Below are 22,695 nucleotides of genomic sequence, written 5' to 3'. Positions count from 1 at the left end.
TCACCAGTGAGCAAGGAAAGAGGAACCCCTATTTTCCTCTTTCTTACCTTAGGGCCAGAGTCTGCAGGTGTCCCAGACCTGCTTATAGCAGAACTCCGGGATTTAAAAAAAATCCCCCACACTAAACCGTTATTACATTTGTGACATTTCTTACCGTTTAATAGAGATTTGTGATTGAATTTTCAGGAAGTCAGCTCTCTGATTCAAAAAATGCATCATCTTTTCTGGCAGGGAGGATCTCTTAGAGAGAGAAGAGGATATGATGCAATCACTGTTCTAACTGTAATCCGCCTACATTTCCCATGAATATTTGGGATGGGAGTGAATGTTGGAGGTACACTAGGCTTGTACATATAAATGTGAACTCTCCCACTTCAACATAAATTGCACCCCTCATTCTGCAGCCAGCAAGCCATACATAACACAGTATGATATGTTACAGCCTTATAAATACAAAGCTTTTTAATATAGGGTGGAATATATTTTTATTGATTTCAAAAGGAAAAAACAGGAGCAAAGGGGGGTACAGAATGAAGAAAAAAAAAAGGGGGGGAGTAAGCCGTACACATACCGCACAACAAACTTTGTAAACAGGTGTATCACTAGTGTTTGAAACATTTCTTAATAGCACATTCTGATGTCTTTTAATACATTGGTTACAGGTAATAATATCTGTCAGTCAAAGGGGGGTATAGGAGAAGGATGGGGGATGGGGGGAAAACCAGCAGTATATACCGTATTTATCGGCGTATAACACGCACTTTTTTCTCCTTAAAATCAGGGGAAAATCGCAGGTGCGTGTTATACACCGATCCCCTGCGATCCCGAGCTGTCACAACTACTCGGCTAGGTTCGGATAGCTCCGATCGGGACTACGAGTGGAGCCGAAAGTGAACGAGAGCCGCCGGGAAGAGCCGAGGACCGGCTCTGTGTATTTCGGCGCCGGCGGCGCCATTTTCAAATCGCGGTCGGCGATTTTGAAGCCCAGGATGGCAGGGACAGAGGATCGAAGGCTGCACTGGGGCAAGGCTGCACTGACATGGCTGCACTGGGGCAAGGCTGCACTGAAAAGGCTGCAATGATGGGCATTTAAATGTAAGTTTTTTTCCCCTTCAACTTCCCTCCTAAAAGTTTTTTTTCCCTTAAAATTCCCTCCTAAATTGGGGTGCGTGTTATGTTATACGCCGATAAATACGGTATATGGTGAATTCCTGACTTCAGGTATCTTGAGCCTTAGCCCCTAGTACTAGGGGTCCGTGCATGGGGGGGGGAGCAATATCACACAATATATAGTGGTATGAGTTTGGACCTGCTTCCTATGCATAATCCTGTTTAAGAGGGGGTGAGAGGATGAGTGAAGCCATATGTACCATAATTTCATGTGCTTATCCCAGGTGTCCCCCATCTTTTGCCTGCAGCTCCTCCATAAGAATGGTGTCATTGATGATGTCTATCTACTGATGGGGGGGATGACCTCCGTTTTCCAATGCTGCGTTATGACGTGGCGGGCTGCAGATAGAAAACAATCTGAGAAGACATTTTTCTTAGGGGAGGGGGACAAGAGAGACATTATATGTATCATTGTAAATGTCAAAAACCTGGTTCCATAAGGGGCACACTTGGTCGCATTCCCACCACACATGAAGGTAAGAGCCTCTGTGACAGTGCCAGAAGGTGTCCGGAGTATTGGGCTACATTTTGTGTACCGTGACTAGATCCCTGTACCACCGAGATAGAAGCTTGTAATTCTTCTCTTGTGTGAACCTGGAGATAGAAGCTTTGTGTGTGAATGTGAATAAGGTGTGCCATTGTTCCGGGGGTATTTCTATGCCCAGGTCGTGGACCACTTTTGCGTGAAGTTAGGAAGTGTATTGAAAGTGTGGGACTGTATTTCTTTGTATATTAGAGAGAGAGGGTGTTTGGGGGTCAGAGAGAGACTACACATATCCTCAAAAGTTGAGTGGTCTGTGGATCTGTCCCGAAAGGTGTAAAGTTTTGCTAAGTTGTGAGAGAGACAATACGGATAACCGGTCAAGTGGGGGATTGTTGGTCCTGTTGTGGTAGAAGTCGACCCGTGGTGGGATGGACGAACTGTCGAGCGGTGGGCCACTGCGCTCTCGCATAGGAACCACTGTGTCCCTGAATATTGGAGGCAGGGAATGCCGGGTTATCAAATAGGGGGGATAGTGGGCTGGGGTCTGTGGACAAAACGTAGGTGGTTTGTTTACCATACCATAGGGAGAGATCCCAGTCATTGTGCGGAGTTTGGTGTTATATCCCCCATAATAGAACTCGAAGGTCTAAAAGGGTCATATCTTGCTCAATGATCGTAGAGGGTTTGGTCAGGGTCGGGGGAACCATTCGAGAAGTCTTGAAATTGAGGCATGATTTAACAAAGTCTGGGAGACTGATGCCTCTCCTGAGCCTGGGGTTACACAGCATTTTATGGTTAAGTCTAGAGGGGTAGTGTTGCTAGATGAACTTGATCGCCAGTGAGCAGAGCGTGTGGAAAAAGGTATTGGGGAGAGTGATGGTTAGGGGTTTGAAATAGGTATAGTAATTTGGGAAGGATGTCCATCTTGAGGGCATTCATTTGGCCGAACCACGAGAATTTAAGGTGGTGCCATGATTAAAGGGCTGCAGTTCAAGGAGTAGATGTCTTGATAGTCTCGAGGGATCTCAGTCCCTCGATATTTAATCGCGCATGATTGCCAGTGAAAAGGATATTGTTGTTGAATTGTAGATACAGCTGTCGGGGGGAGGGAAATATTCAAAGCTTCTGTTTTGGTGATATTTAGTTTGAAATTGCTGTGGGCTCCAAAGCGATTTAAGTTCCTGGATTAAGGCAGAGATATTAATGTGTGGTTGTGTGACATAGAGTAGCAGGTCATCTGCATATAAGGAAAGTTTGCAATGAGCCGAGGGTGTGGGGACCCAGTGAATGACGTCGTTGCTATGGATCGCTTGAGCTAGATGTTCAATCGTGATCCCGAACAGTAGTGGGGACAGTGGACACCCCTGTCTAGTACCGTTTCTGATCTCAAATGCTTCCGAGACCTCCCCATTAGCTGCAACTTTCGCCAAGGGGTTATTATATAGGGACATTATTTTGGTCAATAGTTTAGGGCCTAGACCTATCTGTTGCAGGGATGTTTGTAGAAAAGGCCAGCTGACTCTTATCAAAAGCTTTCTCTGCGTCACATGTTAGTAAGCATGTGGAGATATTCTGACGCTGAGCGTAAGATATGAGATGTAGAGTCTTTGAGGTGTCCCTGGCCTCCCGGCCAGGAATGAAACCCACTTGGTCACTGTGAACAAGGGAGGGGAGCAGGGGGGCCAGGCGGTTCGCAATAATTTTTTGAAAAGAGTTTAAGATCAACATTCAATAAAGATATGGGTCTATAATTGCCGTATTGCGAGTGGTCTTATCCAGGCTTGGGCAGTACCACTATCCGAGCCTGGAGAAGCTCTGGCGAAAGTGGATGCGCCTCATCCACCTCCTCAATTGCTCGCGCCATAATCGGGGCTAGTTGGTGAGCGAACGTTTTATAGAACAGGGGGGTATACACGTCCGGGCCTGAGCTTTTGCCATTCTTGAGGAAGTCCGAGGAGGTGATAGGTTGTTTGAGACTTTCTACATGGGGGGGGGGGGATCCTAGGAAGGGCAGTGCCTTGGATGTATTGTTGTAGGTCTAGAGGGACAGGGTTGGGTGGAGCACTCGTTGAAGGGGGTAGGTTGTAGGGTGAGGTGTAATATTTCTTAAATTCTGATATAATTCCGAATTTTTATGTAGTTTTTGGTTGGATGGGGAGACAATGTAGGGTATATTTTGTCTGTGTTGTCTGGGGTGTATAACCCAGGCTAAGTGTTTCCCACATTTATTAGCTTGGGAATAGTGGATGTGGCTCCCTTTGTTTCTGCTGGTCAGCGAGCATTCCAAAAAGAGGCACAGAAGGTCTCGATGCACGTTAGACAGTTCAGCTAGCATCTTGGGGTCAAGTGTGCTTTGAATCGAGAGAGGCAATTAGTGCGAAGAGGCATGTAATGTCTTCCGTGCTAGCTTGTTTTAGTCTAACGCCGTGTTAAATAAAGATCCCCAATAAAATACATTTCAAGGTTTCCCATTTGTTCATGGCCGAGGTCTCTTCTCTAGTGTGAGATCGAACAAGAGAGATTCCGGATTTCCTCTGTCATGAGTTCAGTAGAGACAGGCAGAGATTGGCTATACAGTTCCCTGAAGTAGTTCCCAAATTCCTGAAGTATGGCTTTCGTGCCCATAATCGTCTCCCTATCAGGTGTATGTAGTTCAGATACCACCGTCTGGTAACGTGGGTCAGCAACTAGATTAGCTAACAGTCTGCCGTTCTTGTCACCTGACTCAAAAATTCTACCGGCTAATAAAGCTACATCATTGTTTGTTAAGGTGGTATAATGGAGGTTTAACTCTCTTCTTGCCTGTGCCAATAGCAGATAGGCTTCTGGAGAGGGGCTACGTGCGAAGCAGTCGGCCGCTTCAGATGCACGGTCTTCGAGTTGTGAAGTCAAGAATTTATAGTCAGCCCTTGCCGTTTTGATGGCCGAAATGTAGTAACCCCTCGTGGTCGCTTTAAAAGCTTCCCATACCGTCTCTACAGAAGCCGTATCCTCATTGGCAGGCCAGTAAGAGTGCAATAGTAGAGTGACAATTTCTGCACCTGTTTCATCTTGTATCCACCGCGGAGCCAATCTCCAGGTGCCTGGGTCATTCCTCCCACCCACACCGAGGCGTATCTCCAAGGGGGAATGGTCTAATAGCCCCGTCGGGAGATAGGATGTCTCGGATAACTTTGAGAGAACAGAAGCGCTGCCAAATGCCAGGTCAATCCTTGAGCTCGATTTATGAGATGAGGACAAGTGTGAAAAGGCCTTGGCAGAAGTGTGCCTCCATCTCCAAAGTTCAGTGAGGGCGAAAGTGTCAGCCCAGTGCCTGAGATCCAGGTTCCCCTTACGCTGTGTGTTAGAGGAGTCAAGGACAGCATCTAGAATGGAGTTAAAATCCCCCCCTAATTAATACGTGGGCAAATTGGAAGGGTGCAAGTTTCTCATAGAGAGTGTATAGTATGGAGAAGTCTACTGGGGGAGGTAAGTAGACATTTACCAATGCCCACAAAACTGTATGTATTTCCAGCAATAAAATGATATACCTTCCTCCAGGGTCTGTAATGACCCTTACAACCTTACAGGGAAGAGACTTGTTAATGAGTATTGCTACCCCTCGGGCATAGGTGGAGTAGGTAGCGTGAAAACTTGTCGGACCCATGCCCTGCGCAAGGCTAGGACTTTACTGCCAGTCAAATGTGTTTCCTGGAGAAACAATATATGAGGTTTGTGTGTGTTGAGGTATTTAAACAATAAGGACCTTTTGAATTTGTTATTAAGCCCCCGTACATTCCAAGAGAGCAGCGTAATTTCAGACATTAGTACACCTGTGAAAAAAATTGGTTAGCAGGAGTAATCAGATTAGTAAGTAAAGGTATGAAGACCGTTTCTGGCGGTCTAGTACACAGATAGATCCTGAAGTATGTATATAGAGAGAGCAGATGAGTGGGGAGCACACTTAAACTGTAGGGAGAAAGATCGACCCTACACATAACAAAAAACTCCCTGCCACGCAGCCTATTCCCCAACATAACTTGGCTTGTAGCTTGATCCCAAAACCAAAACAATAAAGTTGGTGACGTAATAGTATCCAAGGGGCATAAAACTAAGTGAATCACGACCCTGGAGTGCAGTCACAGCGCTCTATCAGAGCCCATAAGTTTGTTCAATTTGTGGCTTAAACTCGTAGGGTAGCCACTTCCGTTGGCATGCGTCCCATCTCGATAAGAGGGGACAGGCGGTAATTCCTCCAGGTTGATGGAAAGCACCCGGTCTTCCACTTCTTAGAGAGAAGCCGTGGGGATCAAGTGTGAACCTCCTATCGATGTATCCTTGGGGAGGCTCCGGTGCTTACAGGAAGTCTGGTAGGATAGGGTTGGCAAGGATGTGGGAAATCCGTGCATCAGATAACTTTTGTAGAGAAAGTGCTTTAATGCAATTTGATCAGCCAGTCATCAGCATCCGCTGGGTTGTCGAAGAACCGGATTGTTCCGTCATGCTGAACCCGCAGGCGGCTAGGGTAGAGCATGCTGTACTTTGTTTTTATCTCTGAGCCGTCTATGAACATCATTGAAGGTTTTTCTCTTCCGCTGCAAGTCAGCCGAAAAATCAGGGAAGAGGAGCACAGAGGCGTTTCCTTATTTGAGTGCGGGATGTTTGCGAGCTTCAGAGAGAATCCTGTCCCTGTCCCGGTAGTTAAGGAAGTGGACCAGAAAAGGCCTGGGAGGGTTTCCAGGAATGGCACGGCCCGTGGGCACCCGATGGGCCCTTTCTACCACGTAGGTGGGTGGGACGTCTGTAAGGCCCAGGAGGTTTTTAAAGAACTCCTCCGCAAATTTGGCCGGGGCGATCCCCTTCCTCTTTCTCGGGTAGCCCCAGGACTCTGATATTGTTGCGCCTGAGGCGGTTTTCAGCGTCATCAGACTTTGCGACAAGGGACTGTACTGTGCGCTGCAATTCGGCAATGGAGGTGGCATGGGTGGCTGTAAGATCTTCGGAGGCTGATATTCTAGACCAGTGGTTCTCAACTCCAGTCCTCAGGACCCACCAACAGGCCAGGTTTGCAAGATAGCTGAAATACATCACAGGTGATATAATTTGCTGCTCAGTGATTGCAGTATTCTAGTCTGCAACTCCCCAAGTTAATACTTAAAATCTGGCCTGTTGGTGTGTCCCGAGGACTGGAGTTGAGAACCACTGTTCTAGACTCAGTTTCGGACATTCTCCCCCTTATTTTGTCGAGGTCATTCCTTATAAGGTTGCACTCCTCCGCAAGATGGTCGATGCACACCAGCAGTGAGGTCCTGCTCCACTCGATCGCAGCAAGGAACATGGCTGTACTATCAGGAGGCAGTGGGGCTGATATTTCCGCCTCCGGGCCCCCCCAGGACCCATCTCCATTTCCGCCAATAAAACACGGAGTCCGATCAGTCTGGGATCCGGCAACGGGGAAGGGGGCAGTGGTAGCCGGAGCGGTGAATTGACTGTAGCGGTTTTGGAATTCTTTTTTCCCCTTTTTGGAGGAGGAGGAGATCTGGTCAGTCTCAAGGGGGGAGCCTTATAGCGGGCGATCGTCTCCCAGGTCAGCGTTCAGGGGGCTGCAATCTAGGTCTGCAGCAGGCAATGAGCACCAGGAGGTCGCGGCACAAATAGGCAGGTCGTGGTCACCAGCAGCCCTCCACCTCTCAGCAATCCCTCCAGGTAGTGGGGGTAGATGGCTGGGTGTACCAGGTAGGGAAGGCCCAGAGCTCAGGGACAGAGGCAGAAGAAGGATGATGTAACAGGGCCCCAAGACAACTCAGTCAGCCCACACCGGCAGTCTACACAGGGCAGCTCGCCCGATTACAGTGGGTAAGATGGTGAGGCAGATGAGAAGTGTCCGCACTCCGGAGCCCGGAACCGGCCGCACCTCCGCGGGGCCGCGGCGTAGGAAAGAGCGGTGTCTGGTAGGCTTCACTAGGCCGCACTAGACCGCGACGGACAGTCCCAGTGGCCCAGCCGGCTACCAGGCCACTTCAGGCAGATGGATGGGCAGGCAGGATGGCGAGGGGGGAGACCCTTACCTCGCGATGAGGCCGAAAACAGCTCCCTCCAGCAGTGCACAGGCCTGGAAGATGGCGGCAGCCGCGGACGTGCAGGATCAATGGGCCCTCGGATGACAGCGGGCTGATCCTCCACAATACAGGCCCAGGACTTGGCAGAATGTAAAGAGGAACAGGTAGGTAGGTGAACTGGCAGTTTTTGTTATCCTGTGCACGGATGGCTTAGGATGGAGAGTAGGATTCCCGGAGCTCCTTACTAACACGTCCGCCACCGCTCACATCCGGACACGCCCGCAATGTGCATTTCTAATGCAACAAAGTCCTGGAGTGGGTATAGTGAAGAGCAGTGTAAGGTTTGTCTTGGCTGCGTGGAGCTGGGTGGTCTGCTCACACTAGTGAGGGAGCTGCTCCCTCTAGTGTCCATTATGGGGAAAGGTAATAGGCACTACAACATAGAACTAGTGTAAACTCTATATACAGAGGCAGTGAAGGCTCTGCTAACCCTAACGTGAGGAACGTGGCAAAACAGTCAAACGTTAAACTGGTTATGTGAATAGTGGTCATGCAACACCATTTAAGGATAAAAAGATTAATCAATAGATGGACCATTCATGTTAAGCATATAACTGAACAAATATAACAGATATAACTTAGCCATTAGAATAGCTTTGTGGGCTGCCGTGTCCATGCATTCCCAGGGGTCTGATCGGAAAAGGGGGTCACCCACCTCTAATGGAGCCCCGGGTCCAAAGAAAAAGAAGGGACGGTCACCTCACCAGCCGGTGAGAGGCGTAAAGTGTCAGCCAGCCAGAGATTTGGGAGCTCTTGAGCAGGAGCGTTGCTTCTTCGAGTATATTTCCCATCCAGATAAAAGAGGGGGGGCCGGGGGTTGCAGATCCAAGAATCCAGTCCGGTTCCTGTATTTGCGGCAATTCAAAGGTCCATAGGAAATTAGCCAGGTCACCAAGTGTGCGGAAAACAGCCGATTTGCCATTTATGGGATGCTGAAAGTTGGAACGGGAATCCCCACTATAGTTGATCTGCTTGGCCTGTAAGGGATCTGTGACAGGTTTCAGGGATTTCCGCATAAACAGGGTCTGCCTGGACAGATCAGCGAGCAACATGACAGGGGTGTCATTGAATAAAATGGATTCCTGGAAGCGAGCTGCTTGCATAATGTCTTAACTGGATCCTGCATATGATATCTCTAGGGAAGGATGAATTTGGGTTGCGGGGTCCCAGGGATCTGTGGATTCGGTCTATTTCGATCGTAGAATCTTTGGATTTGCCCAGAAGCTGGTTAAACATGGCGGTAGCTGCAATTGCTAGGTGCTAGGTCCTTATTTTCCACAGACTCTGGTAAGCCGCGTATGCGGATTATATTGAGACGACTTCTGTTTTCTTGGTCGTCTAAACCATAAAATAGTTGTTGAATTTGATTTGTGTTCCTGCAGGATTTCTTCATGCTCAGAAAATTCTAGTGACTGACTCCTCCACAGTATTTTCAATATTTTCCATGCGGTGGCCTATGTCCTTGCGGGTGTCACTAATCTCTCTCCTGTATCTTTCCAGCCTGCTAATGTAGGATTCAATGTCCTGCTTTGTGGGGAGGGCCTTTATGTAAGCCTCCATATCCCAACTGTCCCTGGGGCTGTGTGGAGAAGGAGAGGGGCTTCTGGGGTGGACAGGATCCATCTCAGAGGCCTGGGGGGAGTGAGGAGGGTGCGCGGCCTTTACCTGTGAGGTGGCGTGTGCAGCCGCCAAGTGGGTTGCTGCCATCTTGGAGGCCGGCGTGGTCCTGGAGTCTGGGGCCTTTTGTGGTGAAATAGCTGGCGATTTGCCCGATTTTTGGGTCCCCGGAGCGCAGGGTTGTTGCTGCCGCCTCTCCTGCTCATGAGGTAGGCTGTGGATTGTTCTGTGGGCGGTGTTGCCATGTGAGAGAAAGACCAAAGCGGGAGCTGTTCAGCCACACGTCCTATCTCTCCATGCGCCAAGCCACGCCCCCAAAGCATTTTAATATATATGCAAACCAGTGCCGGGGACCACCACCAGAGCCGAGTGCCGGGGACCACCAGTGCAGCATGTCTGTCCCACCAGTGCAGCTTGTCAGGGACCACCAGTGCAGAGCTGGGATTTTTATTAGAAATCGCTTGTATGAGACAGCGGGGATCCTCCCTTTGTGTCAGGTATTGGTATATGAGAACACTGCTCGCTGATGTCCGCCTCCTGGTATTGTGATTGACAGTGCACTGTGCCAATACCAGAGGTAGGCGGACATAAGCTAACAGTGATCTCATATACTATACCTGGCACAGCAGGACATCCCCGCTGTGTCATGCATCTGATTCCTAATAATAATCCCAGAGATAACGATGGCGGGCAGTGAGGACAGTGGATGGGCGGTTTGCTGGCAGGGAGAAGGGAGGAGAGAGAGGACACCTCCTCCATGGGCGGCACAGACCGGGGGCTGTGAGACCCCTTCTGCCCACAACATGTCTGCCTCCTCCCTGTTCTTTCAGAGGAATACAAGGGGTCGTGTCTCTGTAGTTCCTTTGTAATAGGCTGCTGAACTTGCTGAAAAAACGTTATTGCCTGCTGACATACTGTTTGTAAGACCGCTGGCTTTTATCCCTCTCCTAAGCTCAGCCAGCGGTCTTACAAACAGGATGTCAGCCGGCAATAATGGTTTTTCAGCAAATTCAGCAGCTATTACAGAGAAACTACAAAGCTCAGAACAACATGGATGGCAAACTTGGTGAAGGTAGGAGATCAGCAACAAGAACGTGGAAAAAAGTTTTGCCCGAAGTTCTGCTTTAACCACTTCCAGCCCAAGGCCGCCATATGACATCCTTGACTTTTCAGTGGGAATATCTGAATGATGCCTGCAGCCGGCGATTCTGTGCACTGTAAGAACTATCATAGCGGCAGTTTAGCCACTAGATCGTTCTTCCAGGCGACGGGAGGGGACATCCCCCTCCCGCCGCCCTCCAGTGTTTTCTCCAGGCTCTCCCCCGTGCCACGGGGAACCGTGCGATCGCGGCTAGAAAGCATGGGATCGTGATTTTTTTTTTTTATCTCGTGCTTTCCACCCTGGAGGAGAGATGTGGGGTCTTATTGACCCCGCATCTCTCCATAAAGAGGAGCTGTCACACACCATTCCTATTACAAGGGATGTTTACATTCCTTGTAATAGGAATAAAAGTGATCAAAAAAATAAAAGAGAAAGTGTAAAAAAAAATAAAGTAAAATAAGCAAAAAAAGAAAAAAAAAAATTTAAAGCACCCCTGTCCCCGGTAGCACGCACACGTAAGTCCTGCCCACGTATGTAAACGCTGTTCAAACGGATTTTTAAGTACCGTACTCATTCCATGAGTGTGCGCAATTTTAAAAAGTGACATATTTGGTATCTACTCGGCATAACTTCACCGTTCAGATTATACAAAAAAAAATTGGGCTAACTTTACTGTTTTGTTATTTTTTTAACCACTTCAGGACCGCCCACCGTCATTGTACGTCGGTACTTTGAAGAGGGATATCGCTATGGCAGCACCTAGCTGCCATAACCCTGGTATCCTCTTCTTCAGCGGGCGGTCCGCTTCAAGATAAGAGTGGTCTCTGCGCCGCAAGATCACTTTTATCGGCAGCAGGAGAGGTACCCCCCCTTCCCGCCGCTGCGCCTCAGTGCCCTCTGCCACTTACCAGAGCCGTCGGCAGCGGTGGAGGCGAACGGATGTTTCCCCTTGTGTGACATGGAGACAAGTGAGGGGAAGATGGCCCCCACCCAGAACGTCGCTTCTGCCCATAGCTCTTAAAAGGCCATTTTTTTTTCTATTTATTTTGTATTTTTTTTAAATGACAAAATTATTTATTTTTTTTATTGCATTTTAGTGTAAATATGAGATCTGAGGTCTTTTTGACCCCAGCTCTCATATTTAAGAGGCCCTGTCATGCTTTTTTTGCCTACTACAAGGGATGTTTACATTCCTTGTAATAGGAATAAAAGTGACACTTTTTTTTCTTTGTTCTTTAAAAAAAAAAAAAAAAAAGTGTAAAAATAAAATAAAAGAAAAAAAAAATCCTGACGAGCTCGCGTGCAGAAGCGAACGCATATGTGAGTAGCGCCCACATTTGAAACCGGTGTTCAAACCACACATATAGGTATTGCCGCGATCGGTAGAGCAAGAGCAATAATTCTAGCCCTAGACCTCCTCTGTTACTCAAAACATGCACCCTTGAGAATTTTTTAAACATCGCCTATGGAGATTTTTAAGGGTAAAAGTTTGTCGCCATTCCACGAGCGGGCGCAATTTTGAAGCATGACATGTTGGGTATCAATTTACTCGGGGGAACATTATCTTTCTCAATATAAAAAAAATTGGGCTAACTTTTTACTCTTGTCTTATTTATTTATTCAAAACAGTGTATTTTTTCCAAAAAAAGTGCGCTTGTAAGACCGCTGCGCAAATACGGTGTGACAAAGTATTGCAATGACCGCCATTTTATTCTCTGGGGTGTTAGGGGAAAAAATGTATGCCATTTGGGGGTTCTAAGTAATTTTCTAGCAAAAAACCTGTTTTGACTTGTAAACAATAAATCTCAGAAACAGGCTCGGTCCTTAAGTGGTTAATTCATGAAACAGTTTTTTTCCCAAAAAAAGTGTTTGAAAAATTGTTGCGCAAATACCGTGCAACATAAAGTTGCAACGACCGCCATCTTATTCCCTAGGGTGTCTGCTAAAAAAAAACATATATAATGTTTGGGGGTTCTGAGTAGTTTTCTAGCAAAAATAGTTTTTTACATGTAGGAGAGGAGTGCCAGAATAGGCCCAGTATGAAAGTGGTTAAAGTCTCCTCCCTGGTGACTTACTAGCGCAGGACAAAATGGCTTCCACCATCTTCTTTGTAGCCCTGAAAGGTTGAGCAGTGAGGATCCTGGTCTGGCGCTGTGGGTCAGACGCCTCCCCTGGAACAGTGCATGGAGCTTGTAGCCCCAACCACCTGGTCGGATGTTTGCTACCAACAACATGGCTGCTAAGCCACTTCCTTCACTCTGCTTTCAAAGGTAGGAGCGCAGACCACTACGCTATTGAGCTGAACACCAAGTATCAGGACACCATAAGTTCGCACTGTCCCCCGGAAGACTCACCTGCGTCAAAATTCCACAATGCCAGTGTACCTGACTCTCTACAGGCATGCTGCCTGTGGAGAGAGGGGGTCCCCTGGAGTAAAAATTCAAGACTCCCTTTCCAGGGCAGCCCAAGCTACCTGCCTCCCCGGGTTTACTGCCCCTGTTCTGGGATGCTGTAGCTGAGAGGCCCCTGCCACCCAGCACAAAGGCCAGAGAAAAATAACAAATTTCTTCAGAGTTCCTGTCTGGCCAGAGGAAACACAAATACTGAGAGGCTACTGCCTGTGGTCTGTCTTTTATGAGGTGGATCATGTGTTTCCTGTGCTAGGTGGGAGGAGCCTATCTCTCTGTAAGCCGTCCTAGAAGATGACTGGGGAAAAGATTGCTGGATCCTCTGGCAGATATGATTGAATGCGCTAGTGGCACTATGGGATCAGTACAATCTTATCTATGCCTTCCAACTCCTCCAATTGATTACTTGCATACTATGCAAGATAGAGGGCGAAAGGAACCCAGTCATCCTGGTGGTTCCGGTATGGCCTTGCTGTCCGTGGGATGCCATTGTGTTGCGGTTGGTGGCGGACGCTCCCTGGTGGCTACCTCTTTGAAAGGACCTTCTATCTCTAGGGCCAGTGTTCCACCATGCTTTACCGTTGCTGGCTTTGTCGGCGTGGCTATTAATAGTCAGGTTCTAAAGGATGGGGTTTACAACTACCATCAGCCCTGTCAACCGCCAGGGCTGATGGTAGTTTATTCATTTGCAGAACTCTGAATAAATGATGCAGCTGTGTGGGAAGATCCCCCAGCCGCTATCACAGGGAGGAGGAGAGGTGGCAGGAGCTGGAATATGCTACATATTCCACAGGTGAACTTGTCCTTTAATTTTTTTGGTGTTGGGTTTAGATACACTTGAACCATTTTACTGTCACTGCTGTAAGTCTTACAGCGATGGCAGTGGGGTTGGGGGTTACACACACACACACACACATGCGCGCGCACACACTCTGGGAATGTGTGTACATGCCACAAGTCAACTACCGGCTTTACAATCCAGCAGCTGTTCAGCCACCCGATTGCCTTCCTTACCCCTCTCCCTTGCTTCCTGGGCTTCGCCATCCTACCTGCTGGCCTAGCGGGTGCCACTGATCTACGCTCCACGGCTCGAAACCGGAAGTGATGCAATGAAGCTGTATAATCCCGCCCTACGCGTTTCGTCAATGGGACATCATCTGGAGCCAGTTTCGAGCCATGGAGCATAGATTGCTCCAGTTTCCTGTTTTTAAACACTGTTTTCGCTTTTAATGATTTTTATTAAATGTGATGAGTCAGTACTGTTAATACATTTTTAGATATTTGTATGGTATCACACTATGGAGTCTCTTTCCTCTCTACATGTGGGCAGCATCTAAGAGGTTAACGGTGAGGAGACCACTTGCATCGCAGACAAGGAGGCACCTGGAGAACATAGAATAGGAATTTTCCTCCCACGCCACAGGCTACACAGTGGCTCATACTGTGAAGGTGAAATACCCACCTTGTGGGGTGAATAATAGCTGTCAGTGTGTTTCTTATGGGGCACTGTTTTCCAAGAAGCACAGAACAATTTGAAGGAGCACATTGTTTTCTCTATACACCAGGGTTTAAGGACGGTATATGCATATTTCTGAACCCAGTTTCACAGCAACAATATACACCAGTCATATATGTTGGATTTTTTTGCACAGAAATGTCACTTTGAATTGCATGTTTTGCACAGGATTGTGTTTTATTTTATTTTTGTTTGAACATAACAATATATATTATATATAAGCGGTTAGGAAGTTTACATAGTAGGATTTTTTGTGGATTATTGTGAATATACAAATATTTATTTTCTGCACTTTTATTGTCACTTTTTGCACTAAATGCACCTGTGACACACACCCCTCAAGTATTTAGAGGTTGTAGGTCACCTCTTAATAAGAGCAGCGCCATACCTATCCCCTCTTTTTCACAGTAATCTGAAAGGAACTACAAGAAAAACAGAAGGTGAAGGCACGCACACCTAGTGCATTACCAAAGATAATTTAATAATAAAAATGTTTTATATAAAAGTGGGTACTCACAAAATGCAACTGACAAAAGGCCATAAAAACAATGCATGGACATGCACAGAACACTGGGTACAGCTAATGCGTTTTGGGAGCGCACCCCCTTCCTCGGAGCTAGGCTGTCCATGCATTGTTTTTATTGCCTTTTGTCAGTTGTATTTTGTGAGTACCCACTTTTATATAGAACATTTTTATTATTAAATTATCTTTGGTAATGCACTAGGTGTGCGCGCCTTCCATTTCTGTTTTTCTTTAAGCAGAAAGGCGAATCTGTGTGTTTCCCCAGTCACATAGTCCCCCATACAGTTAGAACACAGAGTAAGGGAACACATTTAACCCCTTGATCACCCCAGATGATAACCCCTTCCAGTGTCATTAGTACAATAACTGCATATTTTTAGCATTGATTACTGTAATAATGTGACTGGTTCCCAAATAAGTGTCAAAAAAATGTGTGTCTGCCGCAATCCCGCTGATCTCACTGATCCCTGCCTTTACTAGTAAAAAAATAAAATAAAAATGCCATAAATCTATTCCCTATTTTGTAGACCGCTATAACTTTTGCACAAACCAATCAATATATGCTTATTGTGATTTTCTCACCTCGTCTTTCAGGACAGCACCTGGAGAGAGCGCAGCTCCACCCACTTCCCAGGAAACACTGCAGTCGTTTCTTTAAAGCCTGGACACTTCCACCATGGCCTCAGTTGTAGAGTTTCCTCCAGCCATGGTGGAAGCGCTGCAAGAGTGTGCTGCGCTCTCTCCAGGTAGAGAAGACTTAGGGCATACCTGGTGTTTTTTTGTTCTGCTGGCCAGCCCAACACCCCCCTGAAGGGTGGGGGGTGTTCCAGTGCCTTTCCCTTCGAGTCAGGCGGAGGGTCCCCCACGATAGACCGGGGGGCCGTGGACGGAGTGTGGGGCTGTACTAGGCAGTGCGGCGTCTGGATTCCAGCCTGTGTCCTTCCAGGGTCCCGAGTGGCGGGTGACGTCGCTGCCGGATGGGGTGGGACTTCCGGCGGCGGTTATCTCTTCCGACCGTTGGAGCGCAGGAGGGGGAGGCGGCCTCGGTGGGTGCATTTCCGGTCCTCGCAGTGGAGAAAGGACCGCAAAAATTTTAAATAAAAAGACTGACGGATGTCTGCTTGGAACCCTGCGAGAGATGAAGCCAGAGGAACTGGCGGCAGGAGCAGGAACCACAAGCACCAGCCAGACCCAGGTAGGAGAGGCAGTGGCCTCTGTTAGTTAACCTGGGCCATGTATGTTTGTACAGCAGTGATTTTGTGCGATGTTTTTTTTTTTTTTTTTTCCTGACTGTTTTGGGATCTGCTGAGGAGGAGATCCAATCTGTAAATGTATCGATGGGATGGTATGTTTTGTCTGCTTGGTGTGTTTTCAGACAAAAGTTAAAGAAAAGACTAAGCATGTTCCCCCCCACCCCCCGCAAGAAAAGATGTGCTTCATGTAAAGCTTCCCTTAGGGAGTCTTAGACCAAGCCTTTGTGCAGGTCTTGCATAGCAGATTTGATCAGAGAGGAGACTTCCACTAAAGCCCCTCTGCCCAACCTAGCAAAATGCTCACTTTCCGGACACCTTTCAGTCCTTCCGCTCCTATCTGGACAAACGTCCGGTGGCACAGTCAACAGAGGGTTCTCCACCGTGCCCTCTCGTCATCTGTAGCTCGGACAGTGGTTAGCGAGTCGGAGGAGGAGAAAAGTGGGTCTTCAGGGTCAGACGAGGGGGAAGGCGAGGAAAGGGGTATCTTCCTCCTGTTACAGGTTGTCTTTGGAAGAAGTAGACGGCCTTTTAAAGACCATACACATGACCCTAAGTATCAAGGAGGCTAGGACCCAATTGTTACTGCACGACAAATTGTATCAGACTATGGATGAGGTCATGTTAAAAATGGTAGGACAAAGATGTCCTGAGAAAGCAATTAAAGTCCTTATATCTGTATATGGATAAGAGATGGTACTGCTGTTGAGTATTGTCCTACTCCTATTGAAGAAAAACCATTAGTGAGTCCACCCTATATTAACTGGATTTATCATCTTTTTTTACTTGGTGTAACCTCCAATTTTTTATTAGACCAAAAAATGATTTGTATAGCGTGATATAAATTGAACTACTGTCATTTTATTCAAGTTTTCTGCTTCTATAAAAAAAAAAAAATGGGGGGGTTTTAAGTAATCATCAGGCCTAAAATGATTTTTAAATGTGTGAAAAAAATGCAAAAACTGCTCTGGCAGTGATGATGATACATACAATGAGGTGATTAGTAAAAGGCCCTGGCTGGAGGCAATGTTAAAAGGACACTTCGCAGGAAATTTACTATAACTGGTGCACACAGAATCTGTTACAGCTGTGCATAGTACCAATCAGCTTCAAACTTCAGCTTGTTCAATTAAGATTTGACAATAAGCTTGGGTTCACACTGGTATGACACAACAGTCGTACGACTGTGGATCCGACTTTTCCCTGCGACTTGAAGTCCGACTTCAATGAATGGGATCTGACTTTGATCCCGACAATACCAGGCCCTTTGTTTCTGGTATGAATCTTTAGGGGAAACCACACCCAAGTTTAAAAAAAAAAAAAAAAAAAAGCATAGGGTTCCCCCTCCAAGACTATACTAGACCCTTTGGTCTGGTATGGATTTTAAGGGGAACCACCATGCCAAAAAAATTGTGTGGGGTCCCCCCCAAAAATCCATACCAGGCCCTTATCGAGCACGCAGCCTGGCAGGTCAGGAAAGGGGGTGGGGAAGAGCGAACGTGCCCTCCCCCTCCTGAACCATACCAAACCACATGCCCTCAACATGAGTGGGTGGGTGCTTTTGGGCAGGGGGGGGCGCCCCACCCTATGTGAATGAGTATGGGGTGCATAGTACTACCCATTCACCAAAAAAAAGTGTCAAAAATAAAAACCGTACACAGGTTTAGTAATTTTTATTAAAGCAGCTCTGGCGTCTCTTCTACTAATGATTTCCTCTCGCTCTGGCGACGTGTCCCTCTGCCGGGTATCCTGTCTCCTCTCTCCGCCGTCTTTTCCCTCTATTTTCCTTCGATCTTCTCCCGATGCTCGCTCCCACTGTAATACTAGGTCCGCCATGTGCCGTTACTTGGCCATGGGGCGGGGCGTGGCCACCCGGTGATGTCACATGGAGGCCCCACCCTCTTGTGACGTCACTGCCCCGTCATGCGACGGGCAGTGATGTCACATTGGGTGGGGTCTTCGGATAACGTCACCGGGAGGCTACGCCTCATGTCTATATAAGTAATGGCACACGCCGGACCTAGCATTACAACGAGAGTTGAGAGAAGATCGGAGGAAGAATAAAGGGAGAAGACGGTGGAGAGAGGATACCTGGCAGAGGGAAAAGACGGCAGAGAGAGGAGACATAACAGCGGAGGAAGGAGAATCGGAGGATGAAGAAATCTGAAGAGGCGCTGAAGTAGGGCTGGGAGATTTTCTTAAAAAAAAATCTTCGATTCTCTTAAAAAAAAACTCGATTCACGATTTGAATCGAGTTTTTTTTTTTTTTTGGAAACCGCGCCGGTCCCGAGGCGGACTAGGCCGAAGCCATGGCCTCACCTAAAAACTCCTTGCCCGCAGCTCTTCAGGCCCGGCGCGGTGTCCGCGCCGGTCCGGAGGCGCTGCGGGCATGAGTTTTTAGGCGAGTCCGTGGCGTCCGGCCGTAGCCGCAGACTAGGCCGAAGCCGCGGCCTCGCCGAAAAACTCATGCCCGCAGCGCCTCGGGACCGGCGCGGTGAAAAAAAAAAAATCGATTTGCTTACATTTTGAATCGATTTGACCTCTCAACTCGATTCAAGATTCAAATAGATTTTTTTTCCCAGCCCTATGCTGAAGCTGCTTTAATAAATTACTTTGTCAAAAACCGGTGTACTTTTTTAAAATTTTTGTAACTTTTTTGGGTGCATGGGTAGGGGTACAATGTACCCCATACTCATTCACATATGTTGGGGGGGCAGGGATCTGGGGCCCCCCGCCCGCAGACCACCACAGCCACCAGCCAGGGTTGTAGGGAAGGGGGTGCCCCCTTTTAGGGATTTTGGAGGGGGGAGCGAACAACTCTATGCCATGGGGGTTCCTCTTAAAATCCATACCAGACCGAGGGCCTGGTATGGTCTTTGGGGGGGGGGGGGGGGACTTTATGCCGTGTTTTTTTTTTTTTTTTTTTTTTTTAATCTTTTTTATTTGGCGTGGGGTTCCCCTTCAAGATCCTCAGAGCACAAGTCGCATGCCAAAGTCGCATCAGTTAAGACGTTGATCCGACTTCAATGATATTCAATGGGCTGAAGTAGGATCAAAGTAGTGCAGGAACCTTTTTCAGCTTTAATTTGTTAGTCAGGTCCATCTACATCTTCTAGTGCATCTATAGCACTTCAAAGAAGGACATTCAATTCTCCGACGCCACCCTTTGGTCAACTTCTGCATTGTCTGATCTTTTGAATTAGTTCTGAGCATGCGTGTTTGTACTTTGTACTAGAGTCCAATGGTCGGCAATGGCACTGTCTTAATCAGTGAGACACCAACTTTGCGGTGCTGCACCGATTCAGTTCCCCAAAAGTAGTTTCTGCACTACTTTGGGCAACTTCAGGGGCAATTTCAATAGACAAAAACAAAGGTTAGTGGCGCTGTTGCTGAATTAAGAGCGATAAAATATAACTGTCCACTTGGGAAAATAATCATATGATATTGTGACAAGGTGAGGAGGGAGTAAAATCTATAGAGCAAGTAGACCAGAAACCTTGTGTATTCTTGTTAATAGTCCGTACTCCAGGGCAAGCCTTCCAGGGGAAGCAGAAAGCAGACTCTAAATACATGCAAAAGAACAAAAAAGGCGCCACCAGATTGGGACCAGTTTAATGAATCTACAGGTGCTTACATCCACTTACATGTGATAAAGATGAGTTACAGCACAGTTAGTCCTCTTTTTAGTGGCGTCTGCCCAGCGTAGTTATCCTGTGAGGCAAGATCCGTCCATGAGAGAGAGAGAGTGGAGGGTCCCGTCCTGTGTTTCCAAGCTGATCAGAGCCAAGACTTGGTTTCAGCTTCCTTAGAGACTGAATAAGGAATCCTGCTGGACGGGACCCTCCACTCTCTCTCATGGACGGATCTTCCATCACAGGATAACTACGCTGGGTAGATGCCACTAAAGAGAGGACTATCTGTGCTGTAATTCATTTTTATCACGTGTAAGTGGATGTAAGCACCTGTATATTCATTAAATGTAACTGGTCCTAATCTGGTGGTGCCTTTTTTGTTCTTTTGCGATTTCAATAGACATCTGTGCATGAACCCACACAGATGTCTGTAGACTCGCCCCCAAAGTCGGAATGAAATGACCGTTTGAAATCGTGCGAATTCAGCTGATTTCAAACCTGCCCCCAGTGTGAACATGGGCTAAAACCTAGAAACTTATTGGCTACTATGCACAGCTGCACCAGATTTTGTGTGCACTGGTTTTAGTAAATCTCCCCCTTTTAGTAACTGATTTAATTTTCCTTTTTTTTTTTTTTTTTTTCCTTTTATGTTGCACTTGGAAAATAACTACTTTGGGTATGAAATGAATTCCAAAATCAAAGAATATGTGTCTTGCTATACACCTGCTTTGTAGAGCAACGTACAACTGTACGAGTTTGTTTGTAAAAATCAAAAAGAAGCGATTGACGAGTTCAGGTTTTAAATTGTTTTTTTTCCCTCTTTCTAGGCACATTGGATTGATATAGTTGCCAACACACATGAAACCATGAAAAATGCTTTCAACAACAGAGAAAAAAGTTTTCCATCATCCCAACTGCTCAGAAAAGGGAATTTTTACTTTTTTTGCTATACTTTTTTACAAACATAAATGTGTTTTTTGTATGACTAATAGATCTCACATTTTTTGGTTTATATGTATTCTTACCCTAATAATTATGTGGTCCAAAAAGAATAACTTTGTTACACTTGTCATTGTTCACGAACATTCTGTGGTTTTCCAAAATCGACTTTGTTTAATATTGCATAAACCCCTGTAGACCTATAGATATTAAAGGACAACTTCACTCTCAGTTCATATTGTGTTGCTGTCTCTGTCTCTGCAGTCTGTATTAAAACTAAATGGGAAACTGATTTTTAAAGAGGTTTTCATGTAACATTTTGCTGTGCTAAGCAAGAAACTGCCCCAGCTTGCTGTGTTGAGAAAGGGGAACAAAGTTTGACTCCTTCCTTGCCTGAGGCCCAATTCACATATATGCATGTTGCTTTTGAGCGTTTCTGCAGTGCTTTTTGCGGTGCTTGCCACGTTTTTGGAGACGTGTTTTTACAGCGATTTTGCGTTTTTTTTACACTGTGTATATAGCTGGTTGCTAAGGAGGGGGCCGGGAAGCCAGCCACCACATTCTTAACAACCGATGAGTCATCAGCTGTCAGCGGACTTCCTCGCTGAATATATAAAAAAGATTTGCCAGCTAAAAAAAACTATTTTTTTTTTTATGTTGTGGGGTCCCCCCTAAAATCCATACCAGACCCTTATCCGAGCATGCAGCCCTGCAGGCCAGTAAAGGGAGGGGACTAGCCCCCCTCCTGAACCATGCCAGGCCGCGTGCCCTCAACATGATGGGGGTGGGTGCTTTGGGACAGGTGGGGCTCTGCTTCCCCCACCCCAAGGCACCTTGTCCCCATGTTGATGATGGGGACAAGGGCCTCTTCCCGACAATCCTTGCCCGGTGGTTGTCGGGGTCTGCGGGCGGGGGGCTTATTGGATCTGGAAGCCACCTTTAACAAGGGGACCCCCAGATCCTGGCCCTCCCCCCTATGTGAATGAGTATGGGGTAGATTGTACCCCTACCCATTCACCAAAAAAAAAAGTAGTGTAGTGTTAAAAAATCCAGTGTTCTCCTTCCTCTGCCGACGACCCTCCTCCGATGCTGCATCACCTCGATTTCAAGCATGTCTTAGATTATGTTGGGGGCGTGGCTATCATAGGTTGTCATCCAGAGGCCCCTCCCCTTGTGACGTCACAGCCCAGGGCTTGATGGGTCTGTGACGTCACAATGGGCAGAGCCTCCGGGTGACTTCCTACGATGACCACCATCCCAGCAGGACTCCGGAGGAGTGTCGGCGGCAGCAGAGGAAGGAGAACACTGGACAAAAGAAGAGTGGAAGAAGCAGCAGTGGGAGGAGGAGAAGCCCGAAGGAGGAAGATGCAGGGAAGAAGATATTTTTAATAAAAGACTTGTCAAAAACTGTATTTTTTCACACTACACTACTTTTTGGTGAATGGGTAGGGGTACAGTGTACCCCATACTCATTCACATAGGGGGGAGACCGGGATCGGGGGGCAAGGGTTGTCAGGAAGAGCTCTAATAAGGGTCTGGTATGGATTTGGGGGGACCCTACACTTGTTATTTTTTCTTGCTGGGGGTGGTGGGGGAGTCCCTTCCGAATCCATACTAGAGCCTGGTATGGACTGGGGGGTGGGGGGGCGCACGCAGTTTTTTTTTTTTTTTTTTTTTCTTTGTTTTTTTTACATTCAGTGGGGAGGCTTCTCGGCCCCCTCCTCCCCTCCTTAGCAACCAGTTGTATACAGTGAATGTACAGCTAAAAAAAAACACAAATCGCAGTAAAAATGCAGTACTTGCGTTTTGGATGCGCGTTTATTGAAGTCTGTTACATGCAAAATGCTGCATTTCGCGGGGAAAAAAGCCCCAGACCCTTTCCAAAAAGGCAGAGGCAGAAAAATGCATTGATGTGAACATGTTCCATAGGAACCCATGTTTAAACATTTCCCTGCA

At 47.1% G+C, this 22,695-nt stretch overlaps 1 protein-coding gene across 3 annotated transcripts in view; it reads left to right on the top strand.

Moving 5' to 3' along the window:
- POLE4 (DNA polymerase epsilon 4, accessory subunit) overlaps window positions 1-20,970 on the top strand; it is a 123,668-nt gene extending 102,698 nt beyond the window's left edge. For 2 of the 3 annotated variants that reach the window (XM_073594738.1, XM_073594731.1), the window contains one exon: window positions 20,628-20,970. In XM_073594738.1, coding sequence (XP_073450839.1) covers window positions 20,628-20,641 — 14 coding nt within the window. In that variant the 3' untranslated portion in view covers window positions 20,642-20,970. Of the gene's footprint in view, window positions 1-14,209; window positions 14,329-20,627 lie in introns of all 3 variants that reach the window. The other variant, XM_073594716.1, reaches the window with a different exon arrangement.
- The last annotated feature ends 1,725 nt before the right edge of the window (window positions 20,971-22,695 follow it).

Source organism: Aquarana catesbeiana, linkage group LG01 (genome assembly GCF_042186555.1).
Source record: "Aquarana catesbeiana isolate 2022-GZ linkage group LG01, ASM4218655v1, whole genome shotgun sequence".
NCBI lineage: Eukaryota > Metazoa > Chordata > Amphibia > Anura > Ranidae > Aquarana > Aquarana catesbeiana.
Note: the sequence above shows the minus strand (reverse complement) of the source record. Positions and strands in the feature narration are given on the sequence as shown.